This window comes from Pleurodeles waltl, chromosome 4_2, assembly GCF_031143425.1.
Source record: "Pleurodeles waltl isolate 20211129_DDA chromosome 4_2, aPleWal1.hap1.20221129, whole genome shotgun sequence".
Taxonomy (NCBI): Eukaryota; Metazoa; Chordata; class Amphibia; order Caudata; family Salamandridae; genus Pleurodeles; species Pleurodeles waltl.
Window position 1 is genome coordinate 693179179 of NC_090443.1, and position 17305 is coordinate 693196483.

At 41.9% G+C, this 17305-nt stretch overlaps 1 protein-coding gene across 1 annotated transcript in view; it reads right to left on the reverse strand.

Moving 5' to 3' along the window:
- Nucleotides 1-5790: 5790 nt before the first annotated feature.
- The window catches only part of LOC138293931 (vitellogenin-A2-like), a 79453-nt gene continuing 67938 nt past the window's right edge, over nucleotides 5791-17305 (reverse strand). Inside the window, exons 31-35 of the mRNA XM_069233209.1 lie at nucleotides 14704-14792; nucleotides 12542-12639; nucleotides 12292-12451; nucleotides 7766-7927; nucleotides 5791-6088 (exon numbers count right to left, since the gene is read on the reverse strand). Of these exons, the coding sequence (XP_069089310.1) occupies nucleotides 5973-6088; nucleotides 7766-7927; nucleotides 12292-12451; nucleotides 12542-12639; nucleotides 14704-14792 (625 nt within the window). The 3' untranslated portion in view covers nucleotides 5791-5972. The remainder of the gene's footprint in view (nucleotides 6089-7765; nucleotides 7928-12291; nucleotides 12452-12541; nucleotides 12640-14703; nucleotides 14793-17305) is intronic.

Below are 17305 nucleotides of genomic sequence, written 5' to 3' on the forward strand. Positions count from 1 at the left end.
CTTTAATTGGTAGTCAGTTGACACCCTGTCCAAGTAGGGACCCTCACTCTAGTCAGGGTAGGGGAGTCACACACCTAAGATCACCCCTGCTCACCACCTTGGTAGCTTGTCACAAGCATTCAGGCTTCTCTCAGAGGCAATGTATAAAGTATTTGTACACCAACTCAGTAACACAGGGAAAACACCACAAAAGTACTCAACACCAGTTTAGAAAAATAGACAATATTTATCTGAGTAAAACAAGATCAAAACGACAAAAGTAGGGATTTCACTTATAAAAGATTTAAAAGAGTCTTAGTTATGAAAAAACAGTGGTTGTATCCTTATAACACATAGGGAGTCATTACGACCTTGGCGGTCTTTTCGCAAGACCGCCGAGGTACCGCCGTGCTGAAGACCGCCAGTGGTGGGGGTCTTCAGCGCCACTTATTATGACCGCTGGCAGGCCGCCGTCCTTTTTCGTCCGGAAAGCCGCCAGCAGCCATACTGGCGGACGGCGGGAAAGTGGAGGTTGCTCAACCTCCACCACCACGTCAACAGAACACCGCCCACTGAATCACGTCCCATGATTCGGTGTGGGGGTGTTCTGGTGACGCTGTTCTGGTGGCGGAGCTGCCCCCATGGATCCCGTCCACTCCTGGAGGATCAACGGACAGGTAAGTTGATTGTCTGTTAGAGAAGGGGGTGGGGTGTTGTGTGCGTGCATGGGGGTGTGCGTGTGAGAGTGTAGAGGGGTGAGTGAGTGAGTGTATGCGTGCGAGGGGTGCAGTGTGTATGGGAAATGTGTGCGGGTCAGACGGTGTGCATGTCTGTTTGTATGTGTGCCGGTATGTGTTGTTGGGTGTATGTGTGCGTGTAGGGGTGTGTATATGTGCATGTTGGGGGTGTGTGCATGTAGGGGTGTGTATATGTGCATGTTCGGGGTCGGGTGGGGAGGGGGGTTATGCCACCTTTCAGGGGTGACAGGGAGGTGTGGGGGAAGGATTCATGGGTGGTGGCAGGGGATGGGGAGACCCCTATCAGTGCCAGGGAAGGAATTCCCTGGCACTGATACTGCCTACCGCCATGGATCTCATGGCGGTTCCCAACCACCTGAGATCCATGGAGGTATGCAGGGTCCTGATACCGTTGGCGGTCTAGTGACGACCGCCGGGCTGGAGACCGCACCGCTCACTCTAGTCAGGGTAGGGGAGTCACACACCTAAGATCACCCCTGCTCACCACCTTGGTAGCTTGTCACAAACATTCAGGCTTCTCTCAGAGGCAATGTATAAAGTATTTGTAAACCAACTCACCCAAAAAAATAATAAAAAATTGCCGGCTTGTTTGCTGTCTTACCGCTGCTTTACCACCGATCGCCAGGGTCGTAATGACCCCCATAGAACCTTTGGAAGCATCAAAACATAGATGATGTGGGCCGCAAAGGAGGTGATGCATCGGAAAAGCAATCAATACGTCAATTACTTTCACGCTGGACAGGCAATGAGTGGATTTTTTTCACACCCAGCTTGAGTCAATTATTTTCTAACATACCTGGTTGGTGAAGCGTGGATTATTTTCCTGCGAGAGTAGTGATGCTTTGATTCCTGGTTGAGGAGCAATGTCAATGAAGAAAATGATACCCAGGGATGATGCATAGAAGGTCCAGGCACACTGTAGTGATGGATCCGTGCTGAAACAGGTGATGCTTTGATTTCAAAGCTGCGAGACAGGTGCTGCTGAAATATTTCACCCGCGGTGCATGCGCTCCTTCGACTTTTCTGCTGCATCAGCCTTGGTGAGTGGATTTTTACTTGAGTTACCAACTTCCACATCCAAGAGCACAGGCACTGGATTTGGCACCACTTTGGCAAGTCAGGACACTCAGCAGAAGAGCCTTGGCACTAGCAGATGAATTTTATGATGTCCCGGAGTTTCACAACAGGAGGCAAGCTCAGTTCAAACTCTTGGAGAACCTTGAAAAGCAGAATGTAGAAAGCAAAGTCCAGTCCTTTCACTCTCAGGACAGACATAGCAAGTAGCAGGCCAGCACAGGAAAGCAACAGACAGAGTGACAGTTCCTCCTACAGCATCCAGCTCTTCTTCCTGGCAGAATGTCCTCAGTCCAGAAGAGTACTTAAGCTGTGGGATCAGCAGTCCACTACTTATACTCATTTCTGCCTTTGAAGTAGGCAAACTGCCTTTGAAGTAGTGCACAAGACCCTGCCTATCCCTGTCCTGTCCTGGTCCCAGACACATTCCAGGGGGCTGTAGGCTGCTTTTTGTAAGGACATGCACAGCCGTATTTAAGTGCAAGTGTCAGCTCCTCCCTTCACCCTAGCCCAGTAAGACCCATCATGATATGCAGGACACACCTCAGCTCCTTTTGTGTGACTGTCTAGAGCGAATTCACAAACAGCCCAATCAATCAATCAATCAATCAAAAAATGTATTAACCGCGCTACTCACCCAATAGGGTCTCAAGGCGCTGTGGGGGGGGAGAAGGGGGTGTACCGTTTACTGCTCAAGGTAGGAGAAGGATCTGCCTCTGGAGGTGGTGCATTGGATGCGGGGGACTGTGACGAGGGCAAGGTCAGCAGAGCGGAGGATTCGAGTGGGTGCGTGGAAGTTCACTCGTTCGTTGAGGTAGGCTGGTCCAGTGTTGTGAAAGGATTTGTGAGCATGAATGAGGACTTTGAAGATTATTATTTTGCTGATGGGCAGCCAGTGAAGCGATCTGAGGTGAGCGGAGATGTGTTCGTGGTGTGGGAGGTTGAGGATGAGACATGAGGCTGCGTTCTGGATTCGCTGGAGTTTCTGCTGAAGCTTGGCTGTGGTACCAGCGTAGACGGCATTTCCGTAGTCTAATCTGCTGCTGATGAGTGCATGGGTGACGGTTTTTCTGGTTTCTATGGGAATCCATTTGAAGGTCTTGCATAGTATGCAAAGGGTGTTGAAACAGGAGGGTGATATGGTGTTGATTTGCTGGGCCATGGAGAGAGATGAGTCTAAGATGATGCGAGGTTGCGTGCGTGGGTGGAGGGTGTTGGGTGTGGTCCTAGGGCGGGGGTCCACCAGGAGTCGTCTTGTTGGGGCTAAAAATGATGATTTCTGTTTTGTTGGAGTTGAGTTTGAGGTGGCTTGCTGTCATCCATTTGGCAGTGTTGAGGAGTCCGGCATGGAGGTTTGTGGAAGGGTTCCTGGTGAGGGAGATGACGAGCTGGGTGTCGTCTGCGTACGAGATGATGGTGATTCTGTGAGCCCAACTGTAAGTCTTACCTAGACATGTATCAGCAGCCAGGCAGAGGCACAGAATAGTTAAGCAGGAAAATGTGCACTTTCTAAAAGTGGTGTTTTCAAATTTGTAATCTAAAAATTAACTTTACCAAAAGATGTATTTTTAAATTGTGAGTTTAGAGACGCCAAACTCTTTTTCTTTATCTGCTCCCAATGGGAAACTGCACTTAAAATATATTTCTAGGCAATCCCCCTGTTCTTCTATGGGAGAGATAGGCCTTGCAATAGTTAAAAAACAAATTTAGCAGTATTTCTCTATCAGGACATGTAAAACACACTAGTACATTTCCTACCTTTCAAATACACTACATCCTGCCCAGGGGACTACCTTGAGCCTTTCTTAAAAGTGACTTACATATAGTAAAATGGAAGGTTTGGGCCTGGGAAGTGGGTGCAATTGTCAGGTTGAACTGGCAGTTTAAAACTGTACACAAAGACACTGCAGTGGCAGTTCTAGGCATGTTTACAGGGCTACTCATCTAGCTGGCATAATCAGTGCTGCAGGCCCACTAGTAACATTGGGTGTACAGGCCCTGGCCTCCTCTGGTACACTTTATTAGGAACTTGCAAGTATGTCAAATTTGCAAATCATGGAGACACCAATACCATCTAGACAGAAAGCATATGCACTTTAGCACTTTTTAGCACTGGAGAAGAGCCCAGAGTCCTAAAACAAACAAGGACAGGTAAGGAAAAAAAAGTAGGAGGAAGGAGGTAAAAAGTCTGGGTATGACCCTGCAAAAAGGGCAAGGTCCAACAGATATGAATGCTACGGCTCTAGGATTTCCTTCTTTTGGCTCACTCACTGCAGGCATTGCACAGTATTGCACTGGACAACTGTGGCTGAGGCACTTGATCATGCCTGTTCTTTTGACTTAATCCCTGAGGCTTTAATGGTTCTGTGATCTACAGATGCAGGTTCCATATTGAATTGTTTTGCCACTGACAATATAGATGATATCAAGGGCACCTCCATTGACTCTTAGAATCTGGCCCTAGTTGTCATAAAAAATTAACATGTTTTAATTGGCTCATTTTTTATTTTTTGTTTGCTCTGCTTGTTAGGGTGAACATTTTATCCCTGTTATTTTTTTTTTTTGCATAGTGTTAGAATCTGCCTTTTTCACTGGCAAGGGGAGGGTGTTGTAATGACCTTTTGGACCCCAATAGGTTCCCCCTATTTTTAGCTTTGTTTTATATTTTTCATTTAAACGTTTTAGCTGCGCTGCTTTTAGCATGGCTTTTTAGAGATGACTTTTGACATCCTTTTGTCAGCCTACTTTTATTTTAGTAATATATAGAACGAGCTGCTTGTTTAATTAGCCTTTGTACTGCATGTAATCAGTACTTTCTGTCCAAGGCTAGAAACACTATACATGCCATCCTAGTTCGTGTTGCCAGTTCAGGAGACAGCTTCCAACACCTAGACATAGCATTGCATCAGAGCTCTGTTTCCAACACTGTATGGTGGTTTACTATACAAATTATGCACTGACTCAGAAGGGGCAGATGCTCTTCCAGCCATGACCATCGTGGGATGCATGCTGTGTCGACATGCAGCTCTGCTGCTGCAAATCTATCAGCTTCCTGACAGGATTGCCACAGCAGGCCCATTTGTGCAGAGTCTCTGTCACCCATGACGACCGCCAATGTGAAGCTCTGGTGATCCTGATTCTTAGCGCCACGGTGAGCACCAGCAACAACAATCAACGTGAGATCTGCACTTCGCACTATAGCAATCACAATCTGCAGTGACCACAAACATGAAGCTCCAGCATCTACCATCCACAACACTGGCTTTTTGAGCTACATCGATGACAGCCCATGCTTCATGTCCTGCTCTTTGCGCTACAGTGAAACACCATCCATGATACTGCCCCTGCTCCTGCAGGCGTCCCCCACCATGAAAGGAACTCTTCTCGCCAGACTTTGAGAAGGTAACTTTTTCGGCAGGACTAACATAGTCTCTGTATTCAGCCTGTGCTCCATCCCAGTTGGCCTGAACTTGAGACTATCTCTTCATCTCACACAATCATATGACTGTGAGTGGCGTTTTGTGCTTTTAGGTGCTATATCAACCTTAAATTTGAATATCTCCATTCCACTGATTGTATTTTTTGTCATTCTGGTATCGTTTTACTTATTCAAATTTACTCTGTTTTCTCAATTGGTTTGGGATTGTTCTTGTGCTGTGTGTTCACTTTACTTCTGTACGTGTGCTGCATAAATACTTAACACTTTGTCTCTATTTTAAGCCACACTGCTTTTACGCTAAGCTATCAGAGGGTTAAGCACAGGTTAATTTAATGTATTTTGTGACTTACCCTGACAAAGAATGGGGTTGTTGCCTGAGTGGGGCTTCAAGGGTTTGAACTGAGCTTGCCTCAACCTATAATTCGATTTCTTACAGTAATGATCTCTGGTTTTTGTATCAAATGAAGCTTAAAACCCATCATAAAATTATGATCTTCCTGCACTAAATAATGATAACACACAATTTTGACTGCATGAAAAAGCATTTATTCAGGAGACTGCTGTTTGGAAGAGTAGGTCATAAAATTGCTTATGTCACCAATTTTAAATAACAATTGTTAAATGAAGTTTCTAGAAGAGCATTTTGATTATGATTTTAGTTTGTAAAACCTACGTTTACACTTAACAGAGGACTAATATTGTCAAGTGTATCAGTTTGTGCTTCATGCTGCACAGTGCAGTGCTCCACAAGAGCAAGCAATATGTGCATCAACAGTTTCCACAACATCTTCTGCCTTCTCCAGTTTCACCTGTCCTTTAGGCAGATCCAGAGAAGCATCTGTAAAGAAAGGTGATATTTTATGAACACAAAACCATACTTAAATTTGAATGTTTTCCATTTTATGCAAAAAGGCTGTCATTTTATTAGCACAAAAGGTGATCTGTGTATGAATAACTGGACTAAAAAAGAGTAAATTTCTGGTTTAAGTGTCAGGTATCAGTGGTGCGTATTAATACAGAAAATTTTATTTCACAGTATTTAGAAAGAACAGAAGAGTTGTAGGAAGCGCTATCCAGAAACAAATTTGCAACTATTGATAGTTTGAGAATTTTTCTACTGCAACTCTTACTAGTGCATTCTTCAATTGCTTTGTCGAAAGCCCACTAAACAACCAATTGTGTTATGGACTATTAATGTAAAAACATACATATGAAACACATTAACGACATTTTCCTGGAGTCATATCTTTCTAAAAACGGATTTAAGCACAACAGTGTTAAAATTAATTTCGGGATGCTTACATAAAATGCATGCAGTGGTTTGGGTTTCCACTTTGAAAAAATAAATTCAAGCAGGAAAAAACTGAAGATTGGAGCACACTGGAGGCTGGTTACCACTGGACGGTTTGGGGTCTGCCCGTTGATTATAAATAGATGGTTTTCTTGTCTATGTCAATTCCCTGCTCCTAATTTTGATGTTTTTTTTATTCAATATTCATACGTTTGCCATAAAAGGAGCGTTCTAGTTTCACTCTGCATTTTATTTGGTCCTACAGTCAGGGAAAATTTTTTCATTTATTAGCTTTCTCTAATATTTGAACTTTAGCACTTGATTGACATTCATGTTTTCTCTCTCCCTGTCTTTCCCAACCTGTCTTTCAGACATCTGTAGGCATGGCCTCACAGCGTCTCTATCAATCTCTGCACCTTCCTCCAGTCAGTCCCTCCACCTCACACTTCCTCTTGATGGCACTCTGTGTCTCTCTCTCCCTCCTTGCACACAACCTCCCTCAAGCTCCTGGCACCATTCCATTGAGAGCCCTGCCTTCTGCTTGCAACCCTCTTGCCAATGCTAGCACCATCATTATATAAACATTGAAAAAGTCAAAACGAACAGCAAATAAGCAATTGGAAAGCGAGGTGTGTTGTCTTTACCATTGCTTAGATTTACATGAAACACACACTGTGAAGTTCACACTATTCAGGTGACCTGAAAGGCTCCACACAAAAAATCTATCTAATATGCCTACCCTAAAATACTCTTCTTAAGTGCCTACACATTTGTAGGTTGTTAAATTTGCCTCACAAAAAATTGTTAAGTACCTATTGAACTACAACATTTGTAGTGGTTAGATATTTGTGAAATTAAACAGCGTTTTTATCAATAGCGTTTTTCTTTCTTCAGTGTCTTAATAGATGTTAGGGCTGAATCACAAAGGCAAACTTACACTTTTGTGTAAGTTTACTATATTTTTGCTATTCTCATGAGTCAATAGTAAGTTTTACGACTGATCATTCGGAGTGGAGAACTTTGCACATAAAAAGATAAGCCTGTTGCATCTTTTTAAGTGCGAAGTTCTGTGCCCTGACTGGAGTCTCCGCAGTCATAACCTTACTATCAACTCGTAGTTTGTGAATAGAAAAAATATAGTAAACTTACACAAAAGTGTAAGTTCACCTTTTTGTAAATCAGGCTCTAAGTGCTTTTGAAAGCATGCTTTGTTTTCAAACTTACCGGATTTTAGACAGTGGAAGCCAACAGAGACAGGAGCAGTTCTGATTGGTGAGCATCCCTTCACACAGCGTAAAACTGGATTGACAGAATAGCACTTCGAATTCTCGCCATTAATTAGGACAGGTTTTTCAAGTTTCACCATTGTACGCTGTAGTTTGCAAGCTGCAAGTAATCAGAAAACATTTTTATTAGATATTATGAGACACAGCCTTGCAAATATTACACGTTTTGTGCTTTATAAAAATGGTAACATTACAATATTTCTATTAGACTGTGATTTACACTGCAATGCAATGAGGATGGCAGAGTTTGAACTAAAAACTAACCTTAACAAGTTTACAAGGAAACTTTATAATGGTCACGAACTCCAGCATCTTTTGTAAAATGTTGTGAATAACATTTATGAGCAGAAAACCACGAATATTAACTCAAAATGTTAAACATTTAGCATTATAAAGAAAATGTTATTCACACAGGGTGGTTCTTGTGCAATTTGGGAATGTTTGTTTATTTGTGTATTTATTTGGATGATTTATAGAGAACTACAAGCCATCTAAATAGCTTCTAAATTCTGAAGCAATGATAAACAGATTATAAAGCATTACAATTAATAAAACACAAGTGGTCAAAGGACGGGTAGTTTTAAGTCTCTAATCAGTCCGTGTTGGTGAGTAGTCACTGGCAGCGGAAAGGATTTGTTTTAAATTGGTTTATTTCTAGCTGATTTCTGAATTTGATGATATCCAGTTCAAGCCTTAGATGCAGTGCATTCAGGGGGGAAGATAAAAAAGACAGGGCAAAGTTCTGTCACCAAACGTCTTATAGCAGTGTTGTCAGATGGACAGCTGTTAGAAATGGAGTCTTTGGTTGGCAGTCAGGTTACCCCTCTGTCCAAGCAAGGACTGTCAAAAATCGAACATGCACAAGTCAAGTTAAGAATTTTTAAAGATTAAACTGAAAAATAGCACTTAGAAACACAAAATGCATCATTGAGGTGATAACACGGTGTTGTGACGGAGTCGTTCCCAACAATCCGATGGCAATGGCGCCAGGTACAGAGTCACGCTGACCCCCAGATACAATACCTTAGTAAAATGTGAAAACAAGCCGTTGCACAAAGTTGGGGATCATGGCGTCGTTGGATGTGAGTCGGCATTGGTTCCATAGCTGCGGGCCTAACGAGCCGAGGCATCACGAAGAGGCGTCAGGTCCTTGCTGCAGGGCAGTGGAGATGAGGCAGTGTTGGTGTTTAGCATTAAATCCACGCACTTCGGTTGGAGACGATAGCCAGCGGTCACGACATGGTGCGACAACTTCCAAGGAGACACGGTCTTCGTTGGGGCTGCAGCGATGTCAGGCCTGCGAGGGTTGCCACACTCCAGCGAGGACCACGGAGTCCCATGCAGGCGGCATCACAGGATTCGGCAGCGGCGTCGGTCCAGAGTCAGTTTTCTTGGATTTTCACCAGCTTCTCCTTTCAAAGGCCCAGAGACTAGATAGAGCACCACTTGCCAGGGCAGGAGTCTCAGCAGAGAGCCCAGGTGCTGGTAGGGGAATCTTTGATGGCCCTGAGACTTCAGAACAGGGGGCAAGCTCAGTCCAAGCCCTTGGAGATTTTTATCAAGCAAAAATATACCACAAAGTCCAGTCTTTGTCCTCTTTCACAGGCAGAAGCAGCAACTGCAGGATAGCCCAGCAAAGCACAGTCACAGGCAGGGGCAGCACTTCTCAGCTCTTCGGCTCTTCTCCTTGGCAGAAGTTCCTCTTGATTCCAGAAGTGATCTAATCTTCAGGGGTTTGGGTTGCTCTTCTTATTCCCCTTTCTACCTTTAAGTAGGCCTACTTCAAAGAGAAGTCTATGTTGTGTTCAAGATCCTGCCTTGCCTAGGCCAGGCCCCAGACACACACCAGGCGGTTGGAGACTGTATTGTGTGAGGGCAGGCACAGCCTTGTCAGTTGTAAGTGACCACTCCTCCCCCTCTCAGCACAGATGGCTCATCAGGATATGCAGGCTACACCCTAGCTCCCTTTGTGTCACTGTCTAGAGGGAGGTGCAAACAGCCCAACTGTAAAACTGACCCAGACAGGGAATCCACAAACAGGCAAAGTCACAGAATGGTTTAAGCAAGAAAATGCCTACTTTCTAAAAATGGCATTTTCAAACGCACAAACTAAAAACAAACCTTACTAAAGGGTGTACTTATAAATTGTTAGTTTGGAGACCCTAAACTCCAAATTTCTATCTGCTCCAAATGGGAATCTGCACTTCAATAATATTTAAAGGTAGCCCCCATGTTTACCTATAAGAGAGATTGGCCTTGCACAGAGAAAACCGAATTTGGCGGTATTTCACTGTCAGGACATATAAAACACATTAGTAAATGTCCTACCTTAAACAAACACTTCACCCTGCCCATTGGGCTACCTAGGGCCTACCTTAGGGGTGCCTTACATGCAGGAAAAGGGAGGGCTTAGGCCTGGCAAATGGGTAGACTTGCCAAGTCAAATTGGCAGTTTAAAACTGCACTCACAGACACTTCACTGGCAGGTCTGAGCCATGTTTGTGAAAGCTACTAATGTGGGTGGCACATCCAGTGCTGCAGGCCCACTAGTAGCATTTGATTTACAGGCCCTGTGGACCTCTAGTGCACTCTACTAGGGACGTACTAGTAAATCAAATATGCCAATCATGAAAAGACAATTACAGATACATTTTACATAGGAGCATTTGCACTTTAGCACCGGATAGCAGTGGTAGAATGCCCAGAGTATCAAAAACAGCAAAAACAGAGTCCAGCACACATCAACAACCAGGGGCAAAAAGTTAGGGGAAACCACACCAAGGGTGCCAAGTCTAACAACCGTCATTTATGGTTGGCAGACCTGAGTTTTCTGGATGGGAGCTAGGGAAGGAACAATTTAGACAGGCAGTCTGGTGAGTGATCATGCAGAGCTTTATGGATGAAACATAGAAATTTATGTTGACACATTTCTTCACTTTAAGACAGTGGGGAGACTACAGTGTAGATGCAGGTTAGAAGTAAGGATGGCAAATCAGTACAGAGTAGAAGGACAGTGTGGTTTTGGTTCAACTGAAAGTTAGTCCTGTTTATTTCTGTGAAGGCTGGTCTTGAAGGTGTTACAATAATCAAGATGGGATATCACCACAGAGAGTAAGGTGCCAATTATCTATCTGAGATGGAGTAGGGAGAAGTCCTCAGAGAATAACTGAGAGGCTGTTGTTGAACAGCACACCCAAGCTAAACGTTTTTTTTTGCCTGATTATGAGGTTGAGCCCAAGGAATTAGGCCAGGGAAAGGAAAGATGGACCACAGATGAGAACCCTACTAGAAGAATTTCAACTTTTTCACCATTCAGGCAGAAGCAGTTTTTCACTATCCAACAGTAGTACTGGGTAAGCAATGGATGATTTTGATGAGGTGTCAGAACTGTCATCAAGTCTGAAATGGAACTGGGTATCATTAGCATACAAATGATATCCTAGGTTGCAATAAGCACATATTCTAGTGCAATGGAACAGTTTAGGAGAAAGAGTGGACCTTTGTGAAACCCCACAGGTGATTAGAGCAATGAGGAGAGAAACATTTGAACTTCTGAATATGATTTAGGAACTGTACTATTGATTTTGCCTCCATATAATGCTAAAAGTGTTTTCCTTGTATGGACTATATTTTTTAGAAGAAAGGTTTCATTCTATTGTAGTGGGATCAAAGGTACAATCCCAGATTATCAAATCTTCTATACCATGATATCGTAGTTGAACTACAGACAACCAAAATCTCAACAAGGGAAGTAGGCCTACTATACTTAACTCCTAAAATGTGTACCTTGAAGCTATACATACATATCTTCAAAATAAGAAGGTGTGGAGATGAAGATAGTAAATTCATACATACCTTTATAGACCTAGCTTGTCAATATTTAGGTCACTGATAATTCCTCTGTGCTATTATGCAAGCACAATATTAACAAGCATTGGAAATGCCAATATGTCTGCCTTTAAATTAAGGTTTATGGTAATGTTACGCATTACAACTTAATAGCATGGGAATGGTTATATGTCTGTGTGGAAGAAAGAACTGTATAATAATATTAGTGTAAGTTAAAAGACCAATTGACAGTTGCATTGTCAGACTAGACCTAAACATCTATGTAGGTTAATGACTGCCATCCTCTCATCTGTGCACTGTCAAAGAAAACACCATACATTTCATAGTTATCTAAGTACTTAATTAACATTATAGTGTCATGTGCGATTCCCTGAAAGTTCAAGCTTAGGCAGCTGGATAAACAAATGGACACAACTGTGTGGAGGGCAAACTTTTTTTGTGAACATACACAATGTCTGCTCAAGCCAAACATGTACTCCTGGCTCCCAACATGTGGGGTGAGATAAAGCCTCTCTCCTGGTGATTCTCACCTAATTGTCTGGTGACAGCTGTGCTGTCAAGTCAGACCATAAAACCTTGATTTTCAGGCATCTAAGCAGCAGCAAGTAATAATACCTCCAGAACAGAACTCTTCTTCAAGCATCCAGGAGTGGCCTAAACTCTCTTCATCTTTTGCTATTAATCCATCCGGCATTTGGTATTCCTGTTCCCTCTCATCATCATGGTGACCACAGACTCCGCATGTCTTGCCCTTCATCCACAAAGATGTTCCAACCTATGCCAGGACAAAGTAAAAGAGAACTCATCTGTAAATAAATGTATAGTGTTGAGCAAATATGGGGGTAAAGATAGTACACAATAGTACCTGGCATGTTACTCCATCATAGAAAAGTTTTTCAATGCCAAATTCTGGAGCTGATAGTGACAGCCCATCACCTTCCTTTCCAATCATCACATGAAGATCTATAATGAAATGATGCACATTGTCTACATTCATAGAGATGCAGTATTGTATATTGCAGTAGAAGAGACAGGTATATGGACATGAATATATATTTGAGGTGTGGTGTTGTACTAATATATTTGAGTGAGTGAATTAGTGAGTGCAGACATTTGTTCTGTAATTTGCCTCACCAAAGAAACTCATATCTGTGCTAACAGGTAAGTGAAAGAAAGGTGTTGCCCAATAATAGAAACCAATCCCTCTACCTAACATGGGTTTGATTAGAAACAAGGGCATATGTAGATTATGATGGAGCAGGAGCAATGCTGTAAATTGGCAGTGTCCCACTAAATATGTGGTTCCCCCACTCTGCTTAGACTTGAAGCATCAGGTTTACACCCACAGAGTTTCCCCTATTTCTGCCGGTGTAAACCCCTGACCTCTTACCCTGTCCACCAAATGGCTGGCAGGTCACAGTGTTGGTGAGCCAGACCTTTTGAGGAAGGATGACCGCCACTCATATTCCCTGCCTGTGTCTGCCATTTAATGCATGGAGGACATAAGCCGAGACAATGCAGAATAGCTCTCTACACACTGGGAGAATGCTTTGATTGTGCTGGCCCATTTGTTTTTTCCTTAGTGAAAATAAACTCCTGCTTTGGCAGCTTGTTTTCTTTAAAAACAAAGTTGAGTAGATGCTTTAAACGTGGCAACCACTAATCAAATTTTAATTGCAGTGATGGGAACTGCTATGCAGACGAGAATATCTAAACAGGGATGCCAGTCCTCTACCATGGTGGTGGAGGTGATGGCCTCCACTCTCAGGCATTCCATCTGCCAGGGTCATTTAGATCTCTATATTTTGGTGCTTTGTTTTTGTTGAGAACATCCCACTACCAATCTACATGCAAATCTCTGCATATTTTAAATCTAATAGCTCATTGATTTCAAATTAGTGATTACCAAACACCTGTTCTTGAGAATAGTGTAAAGGTAAAATTCCCTTTCTGAAACCCCCCTGGAGCAGTGGCTTTATATGTGTGTTATTTGTAAAGTACAAACCTAAGCAAAAGGCTGTGGAGCACTGAACATGGTCAAAGGCAATGATACAGTCAATGAGTGAATAGAGAACTAGCTGATATTTGGGGCCAGAAGTGTTCTGTTACTCCTTCTGAAATGATGCCTTTTTATCTCAGCTGGAAACAAATTCACTTTAACACAGGCATGTGTGCAACAAAATACATCTATCACAATATGCAAGACTTCATAGAGAGAGTGGGGTATGCAATATATGGTGGTCTATTTATGAATTAAATTCTGAGACTGCCTTCTGAGATTCTAAATGTGAATGTACACTTTCACAGAATCGAAGGCTATTCATGTAATGACGCAGAATATGATTCTTGACATGACATGTTTTCAAGACCAAGATTACAACTTTTGCTATTATTTGTTACATTATATTAAAAACGGTATATCACGTTTCTCCAGTTCTAAAAAGCCATAATGGCAGAACTGAGGAGATAGACATTTTGTCAAAAACTCACTGAAAAAGCATTGGCAATATTTCTGATGTTCGATAGAGATGGAGTTAAAAAAACGTCCCAATATGAATGAATGTCTTTAGGGACTATTAAGATAACCAAATGACTTGGAAATGCAGTGTAAATGGTGCTGAGAGTGAGATAAGTAAGAACGCATTTTACGTAATAACTAACAGTTAACTTCAGTGAGAACACTTCATGATTCCACAGATAATTGTTCCAATAATTGTCAGATGTTGGTATTTCTTTGACAGGTATCAACAAACTAACATATAGAAATGTGAAACATAATGGGGAGCTCCTCAGTGCTCCCAATTTAGAAGGAACATAAGGAGAATGATTGCAAATTATGTTTCAGAGCACAATCAGACAAAGGAACACTTTGCAATGCATATTGCTGATGATTGTTAGAGATGCAGGAATAAGTAAAGAGAAATTTTTTTGCTACTCTACATAGTCCATTTCAATGTTGCTTATGTTTTTTCAAATACATATTAAACAGTAAATTACAGCAGATGCATGTTAATTATTGGTGGTTACCAGAATGAGACTGATATGGCAAGCTGTTCACTTCAATCCCATTTATCGACAATTTTAAGGACTCCGCCGATGGGAACATGTCAATGTCACTTAAAAAGGAGAAAAACACAATCTTGTTTTAAACTTTTGTGTATGTCTGAAGGGGAGTTAAAGCAAAGTCTTGTGAGGTCATGATTTTAGCAATACATTTATTTAAATATTAAGGCCACTATCTCCACTGAGCAACAGCCACCTGAGTACATACAGTCATTCTATGAATTTTTCAGTACATTGATTACATTAATAAGACTAATACAACTGTATGTTATACCACAAGCATTACATAAGAACAACAAAGTATACTGAAAGGCTCTTTAACTCAAATTAGTCTTGGGTAACCTGAGGGATTCAGATTATCAGAGTATATGTTCCACAAAGCTGAAACACAATTTAGAAGTAGGGGGAACTATGAGTGAATAAGCATATTTGCAGCTTGCAGATGTGATGCTTAAAGCACTGACAACAGGATTAAATATACAATCATTGAAGCAGAAGAAAAATTGAATAATTGTTTTCACTTATGTAATAGTCAGTTTAATTGTGTAGTTTATGAGAGACACATAAGGCCTAAGTATGGTGTCCCTAATAGATGGACCAGTAATTACAGCAGCTGGTGTTATCTCTTATGGCTGGAACAGTACTTCAGGGGGACATAAAACTGCACCATTATGAGTTGGACCCAGAGGGTCTACTAAGAAATGATGAACAACTGGGAACATGGATGTAACACATCTGATTCCTCTGGTTATTATTTTTTTATTTTTCATTCTCTGCAGCATTTTCACCCAGAGATTTTGCTTGCCTTAAACAGCAGGATTCTCCAGGGGGAAACTGAGTTTAGAATTTTCTGAAAAAATGATTTTCCCAATGGGTCTAATAACACCTGTTACTGGGTTCACTCGAGATTACGAGCAACTTTGCTAGTGAGGGCCTGTGATGCTATTAATTGTGTTTGACCAATGACTTTGTGTTTCACTACTGCACATATTAGTTGCTCAATGTTCACCAGTAGCACATTATGGGCCTGATTCTAACTTTGGAGGACGGTGTTAAACCGTCCCAAAAGTGGCGGATATACCACCTACCGTATTACGAGTCCATTATATCCTATGGAACTCGTAATACGGTAGGTGGTATATCCGCCACTTTTGGGACGGTTTAACACCGTCCTCCAAAGTTAGAATCAGGCCCTATATATTTTGTTCAGTTCAGCTGCCTATTGGCTTGACATTGCATTAGCCATTACATTCTGTATTCTGCCTATTGGCTTTGGCATGTTGTATTCAGTTTAGCCGCCTATTGGCTTTGACATTGCATTAGCCATTACATTCTGTATTCTGCCTATTGGCTTTGACCTGCTGTATTCAGTTTAGCTGCCTACTGGCTTTGACATGATATTAGACATTACATTCTGTATTCAGCTTAGCTGCCTATTGGCTTTGACATGATATTAGACATTACATTTTGTATTCAGTTCAGCTGCCTATTGGCTTTGACATGATATTAGACATTACATTTTGTATTCAGCTCAGCTGCCTATTGGCTTTGACAGGATATTAGACATTACATTTGATATTTAGGTTAGCTGCCTATTGGCTTTAACGTGGAGTTAGACATTGCAGTTGAAACATCGCAGATGTCTGTGTTTTTCCAAGCTGTGTTTTTCCACAAGATGAACCAAGCTGTTTTCTTCACACCAGACTAGACATGATAAGAGAGAATACATTTGGTGTTTTCCTTTCTGCTCATCCTTGGGAATAGGAGAAGTCTAGGAGATCTGGCCAGTCTCCAAAGGCTTGCATAGTTTTCCCAAGTCTGAGAGGAGGGGGCACGCTTTTGTAAGAATGACTCTGGGTTACAGGGATTTAGATTAGAATCTGCTTGACTTCAGGCTGGAACTAGGCATCAGTTGCCAGTCTCCTGTTTGGGTAGATAATCTCTTTCTCGCAGTTGACCGGAGTCATCAACTTGCAGACCCCAGAAAGATGAAGCTGAGTATGTAGGCCCTGCCGCCTTGCTCAAACGGTGATGAATTTTGACTTTTATGCTTTGCTACTATAATCATATATTATGTATATCTGCTGTGTACATTGTAACTGAGAAGTACTGTGATATATTTTGCTTTCATTGCTGCGACTACTTTTACTCTTTTGAAGGTGTGCTTGAAATCTATTAATTCGTCTCTCAAGAACTAGTGGGTGGGGAAGAATTAACAACAATAAAGGTCTTCTTTGAACTCAGAAATGCATTCCAGAGAGGTTCTGTAAGCTCTGATGTGAGATAAGTAGGAAAGCAGAACAGGGTCTTATAATGGCAAAGTATAATGTGCCATATTGTTTAATCATACCTCTATAACAAAGAAAAAAAATAATGCATATTCATATTTGCATTTCATAGTTTTAGATTATGAAGAGTAACACAACAACAAAATCTTGCCTTTTCTCTGTTAGATCTTTAAGCTAGTTTAAACAAGTATTTTTAGGCAGGTAATACATCAATGACATGTCTATTTTTTTACTCAAAGGATGCAGGAAACAATGGTGAGGTACCAGGATCTGCACTT